At 40.5% G+C, this 6000-nt stretch overlaps 1 protein-coding gene across 4 annotated transcripts in view; it reads right to left on the bottom strand.

Annotated features, from left to right (window-relative positions):
- MARF1 (meiosis regulator and mRNA stability factor 1) overlaps positions 1-6000 on the bottom strand; it is a 46980-nt gene continuing 40980 nt past the window's right edge. For all 4 annotated transcript variants that reach the window (XM_060786329.2, XM_060786330.2, XM_060786331.2 and 1 more), the window contains 3 exons: positions 5798-5932; positions 4155-4325; positions 1-2463 (listed from right to left, as the gene is read on the bottom strand). In XM_060786329.2, coding sequence (XP_060642312.2) covers positions 2246-2463; positions 4155-4325; positions 5798-5932 — 524 coding nt within the window. In that variant the 3' untranslated portion in view covers positions 1-2245. The remainder of the gene's footprint in view (positions 2464-4154; positions 4326-5797; positions 5933-6000) is intronic.

Genomic DNA, 6000 nt, shown 5'->3' with positions numbered 1-6000 from the left:
TTGCTTCAAAGTTTTATTGACAATTGTTTGGTCCCAACACACAAAACAGCACTTGAACCACAGAAATATCCAAATGAAGAAGACAGTAAAGGAGAAATATAAACATTTCCTCCCAACCCATCCCATCTGGAGAGTGCACAAGTCGAGGGCTTCATTCAGTGATACGGTCTATATTTTAATAGTCAAGAAATCAAAATTAGTAATGTGTAAAGTAAAGAATTTCATCGTCTTAATTTACTATTCAAAATCAGCCAAGTCACATTATTTCTTCAAGCCTTTGTAAAAAGAAAAAAAAACTGAATGAAGATGGGTCTCACACTGTGGAAAAACAAATAGCATTCTATAACTTTTAAACAGCAATCTAGGTCAGAATTGCATATATCCAGACAGATTTCCAATCCTCTACAGATGGCTGAACTGCATCTGTATTTTGAGTACTTCTCTCGTTTTCACCAAAACTTAGCCTAGAAGGTTATTTTAGATGACTTGCAATTGCAGCTCAAAATGATGACTGTTTCTGCTCAAACACAAGGTGAACAGATCTTTATTTCATACAGGCAATACAGAAGGCAAATGGAAAAGTGATCTCAGAAAGAAATTTAGGAAATGTTTAAAAATTCTAAAACTTTATTCCTATAAACCCCATGTCTGTAGAAGAAAAGGAAGGATGTGAAACACACTGTGCTTTAACCATGATTTTAGCGGGGGGGGGGGGGGGGGACTTCCAGTGTTTCCCTGCGTTTCATAATGGCTATAGTTCAATCATGTTTTAATACCTGGTTTTGTTTAAAAGTATTTTTTAAACAAAATCCAGTTTTCAGAAGTTGCCTTATAGCCATCGAGTGGCATTTTTTTTTCAGTTGATGGCTGTGAACTCTAGACCTGCTTTTCAATCTCTTGTACATTACAAAATACAATGGTTGCAAAATAGCAGCAAACCCAACATATCTATCTGCTCAGGCAAGTTGAAACCTTTGGTGCAGTTTCTTTCCTCTCGACTAGCAATAAGTCTCCTTGACCTGGCAAATACAACCCATTGTAAATGCCAAGTTTTACCCAAGAGGGGTAATAAAGCTCCAGAAGATGTTGTAGCTCCATAAGAAGTAAAATGGACTTCATTGACTTGCCTCCTTCAACAAAGGCTGGCCCTTTTCAAAGCCAACAAAAAACGCCACCAGAGAAACCGGACGGAAAACACACAAACACAAAAGAGCAGCAACAAACACTCGAAGTAAATGCCAGAATAAAAACTAGACACAGTTAAAAACTAACCAACTCAAAAAGAAGCTTCCCATTTATTATGTGTTTAAAAAGTCAGAAAACAAGGTTAAGCACCATAACCTTGGCATTTCCGTCCACTGCTCACAATTCTGTGCAAGTGGAAGTAACATTATTACCTTCCACCTTTAAAAAGCGCCTTCTAACCTACTGCTGTGATTCATAATTTATGCACTTAAAAATGCATATTTACTTTTTTTGCAATATCGTAGATTCCCAGGAATCTCATCAGTAGATGCAGGAAGCACTTCGACGTTCACCTCAAAATGCATTGGCACCAAAGACGTTTTTCTTCATTCAGACCAAACATCAACTTGGAGCACTAAAAAACGGGAAGCTTAAAACAGCATCAACTTCCTACAAGACTCCTTAGTGGAAATGAATTTACTACCGAAGGCATTTAAAAGGGTTTTTGGGGGAACAAACTGACAATTTTCCACAGTCATCGTTTGAAAAGTCCCAGTTACAAGTCATCCAAAACATCCCTCACCAATTTAATTCCAAAGGCAAGTTTATTTCCAATCTAGAAACAGATTTATTTAAAATAACCCCCAACACGCTGCTTTGCAAGACAAACTGCACAGTGGATTACTGTCTGAAATGCATATCAGAAATAGCCTACAGATTTATATGCTATACTTATATATAGGGTCACATCATGGATGCGGTTTTAGAAACATAAATCCATGCTCTAAACCAAAGTTTTTATCATTTCCTTTTTTGATGACATTTTAGAGAATGAAAAAAGGTAAAATGTTAATTTATTCTCAACAAACTCTTGAAGTTCAAATAAAACATACCCGTCCAGCTGGAATCAGTGTAAAATTGAACATAATGCTCACAAAGATGACAAAGAGAACACAAGTGCCTCTCCCTCTGGCTCTAGATCTGTGATTAAGAATATCATGGATAGCTTACTCTGCTGTGAAATCTATCCACATGTTGCTTTTCACACCACAAAAAAGAGTTAAAGTTTGGTTACAGGTGCAAGTGAAAAATTGGCTGCCAATTTCACTCGGTTTTTATGCTGCCTTCTGGCTGGACTGTCGGTGAGTTCTTTGCTCGGCTGGGATTCAGATACTGAAGGATTTTCTGCAACACCAGAGACGATGGGGACGCGGCGCAAGTTTTCGGATTCTGAGGCCCTGGCAGCCTTCTCTTTCTCTTCGGTTAAAACTATAGTTTCTGAAATGAACATGGAAAGATTTAGTTCTGCCTATCTTCGCTACCACATCTTCCTCTATGAACCGGCATAGGTTCTAAGATCCGCTGAGGAGGCCCTCCTCTCGGTCTCGCCACTGTCACAAGAACAATTGGTGGGGGCAAGAGAGAGGGCCTTCTCAGTGGTGGCCCCCCAGCTCTGGAACTCTCTCCCAGAAAGGCATGAGGGGGGGGGGGGGGGAAAGGCAGCACTCCACGCATGGCCTGCAGGCCAAATAAAGAGAAAAGAGGGAGACTTTTAAAGGAAGCCTAGACTAGCATTGCTCCAGGTCAATTGCTCTTTCTTCCTTGGGAAATGAGAAGCCTCCTTAAAATGTCTTGGAAAGCTGCATGAAGGATGAGAGAGTGCACGCCTGCAGTGCCGGTCTCCTCTAGAGTAGAAAGAAACAGCTTTAAATCTAGTCTCCTCTACAGACAGAAGAGAAAGGATTGCAGAAAGAGTGGTATCTTAACTCTGATGCTTTTAATCTAGATCTTAATGAAGGATATATGGACAAACTATGCCTAAAATTACAAGAAGGGGAGCCTGGGAATCTCTCCCCCGGCCAAAAAAATGGGCCAGATAGGGTGCTTTCTTAACCCTGTTGCTGAAACCCAGGCTCCCTTGAAGGGAAAAAGGCAAAGTTCCCCATTGCCGCCAATGAGTCGGATCTAGCCGTATTTTTTGGCTGCAGACTGAAAATGGCTATCTGGCTACTAGCTCATTTTTGGGAGGTGTGCAAAAACAGATACGGAGAACAAAATGAGGTTCAGTCAAAATGCACAAGCGTACTGTAGACTATCCACATTATGTGGTGTATCTATGAATCCTGAGTGCCACCTGGGGATCTGATTACATTGGGATCTACTGTTTCTGACTGCTTGAACGTGGTTCCAAACAGAGTCCTATCACATGATGTTTGTCCCTTTCTGCCAGTCCTAAAAAATACAGGATGCATACTGATATAATTGGAGTATATCCTAGAGTGGTAAAATGTGTGCCTCTTTATAGACCAGGGCTCTCAAAATCTGAGTCAAAGAGACATACCTGACGAAACGAGAGACAATTGGATGGCAGACAGTAGCTAACCATAAAGGTCATTCTCGGGCACAGCCTGCAAAAGTTACTTGTCTTGACTGCCACTATCAGAATTCCAACCTATCATGGATTATTGTGCAGGGCAGTGGATTCTGGGATTTATGATCCAAAACTATAACTTTCCAGAGTTCTGCCATTACGGCTTTCAAGGTGCAAACAGAAACAAACATGCATGATGACATCCCTGCCTGGCACATATGGTTAATCAGGACACTTAATTTCTGCGGGTTAAAAATAAACAAACTGGTACAAGTCAGTGAAATTCTATTTAAAAAAGGATGCCATCTGCACCAAAGAACTGAACATCTCTGAATATTCCAGATAGGTTATTTTGAAAGGCTAGCAATAACACTCCATATGAAGTAATGTTATTCTGCTTGCTTTAGTGGTTATAACGTTGGGACTATTTATTTTATTTCTCGCACTTCTACCCCACCCTTCTCAACCCCTGAGGGGGGACTAGGACTGGGAAAACCTGTACATTAAGCTTCTTGGTGACCTTGATTAGTTATTACCTTTTAGTCTAAGGTTGTGATTACAAACCCTTTGGGAGGTACATGATCTTTATTGGATTTACCAGAAGGGGTTGATGGGTGTTCTTCAAACAGAATGAGGTCCATGGATTCCATAATGACTGGATCTGGTCTCAGCTGTGGGGAAGGCAAGCAGGAAGGGACCGGCTCACACAGAAGATCAACAGGCGATGTATTTCTGAGGCAAAGCAGCTCTTGTTCAGTTTGATTAGAAACTGCAAAACAAAAACAAAAACAAATCAAACAAATCTTTTTGGCAGGGCGTTCGAAAGAATATGATGTAGGAATGTAGGAATTATGCTCTCTCTAAGGCTACAGTGTTCAGATGATGTGTAGAACGGATACAAACATGCAAATTAGCATTGCATGGTTTAGGATCTACATATGTGATGACTTGGTTCCCGGTTGCACTTGAGATTGAAGGGATGAAGAAAAACCAAACACAGCAAATTGTCAGCTGTTTCCCAACATACAAAACTCAGGAGGGGGGGGGGGGTTACTCAGAAATGTCTTAATCTTTTACTTAAACATATGCCTTCCCAAAAGGATTCCAGAACAAGTGTGGACTTTGAAATATAAAGATGGCAATGTAGAGATTTTATATGGGACTTATTTGAAGTCAAATAACCCGTAAAAGTCTTAACACCTTGTATTAACATTCTCCAGGCAAAAGTTGAAACAGGCCAGGAATAGCCCCACTCTGGGGAGTGGTGCTCATCTCCATTTCTAAGCCAAAGAGCCAGCATTGTCCATAGAGATCTCCAAGGTCATTTGGCCGACATAACTACATGGAGTGCCGTTACTTTCCCACAGAAGCGTTACCTATTGATCTACTCACATTTGCATGTTTTTGAACTGCTAGGTTGGCAGAAACTGAGCCTAACAGCGGGAGCTCACCCTGCTCCATGGACTTGAACCACCAAACTTTCAGTCAGCAAGTTCAGCACCTCAGTGGTTTAACCCGCTGTGCCAACAGGCCAGGAATAGCCTTATTATATGACTAAAAAGACAGACCGGTTATGATCCTGAATTTTTCTTTGAAAAGAAGTGAGAGGAGCACTGCCTATAAACAGCAGGGACTCAATTTGGGCTTATGAAAAAAACGGATGTCCTTTGCTTGCTGAAGTTGGCAGAAGTAAATCCAAGGAAACGTCTGCTAGAGCAACAAAAACCAAGAATAAAAAATCCAATGGTGGCCACAGCTAGCCAAAATCTGAATGGAGAATAGGAACTGCAGCAATTCCATACAACTACAAGGCCAAAGGATTATAGATGCATCTTCTGAGATTATCACATTTCCTTTGGTAACATGTGAGCAGTTAAAAACTTCCTTTTCTTTATTTTGCTCTTCCTCCTCTATGGTCCACTCATTACTGCTCCCTGCATACCATTCAGTTTCCAAATCTTTAACCAAAAACTGGTCGAGTTTTAAAATACATGAGTTTTATGAACTTAGCAAGATTGCTATAATTTTCAAACTGCATACGATTATATAAGCAAGTAGGCATGCATGGGCCCTTTAAAACTATTCAAACATGATTCATCATACAAATTAAAAGCAAGCAGGACATTGACCCTACTGAACCTTGACACACTACTCCAATCAAGCACAGGACTAGGAGGAGCAGTTGGCTTCCCCCATATTGTTTGGTTTTCAGCTAATCTAAATCAGCCAACAATTCATTACCAGCATTTTGTGCTTCCAGTTTTAATTCCAAGGATTCGCTTGCCCTTGCTGGCTCTGTAGCTTGTCTTTTGGCATCAGCAAGCTGGTTTTCAGAAATTTCATCAGCAACAGGAAAACTAGGTGAGCTAAAACGAGCTGCAAGATGACAGATGTATAGTCAATATTTCCACAATAAATAAGTGCAAAATATTAGTACCAAAAAA

Source organism: Anolis sagrei, chromosome X (genome assembly GCF_037176765.1).
Source record: "Anolis sagrei isolate rAnoSag1 chromosome X, rAnoSag1.mat, whole genome shotgun sequence".
Taxonomy (NCBI): domain Eukaryota; kingdom Metazoa; phylum Chordata; class Lepidosauria; order Squamata; family Dactyloidae; genus Anolis; species Anolis sagrei.
The sequence above is the reverse complement of the archived record's forward strand: the minus strand, read 5'-3'. Positions and strand labels throughout refer to the sequence as shown.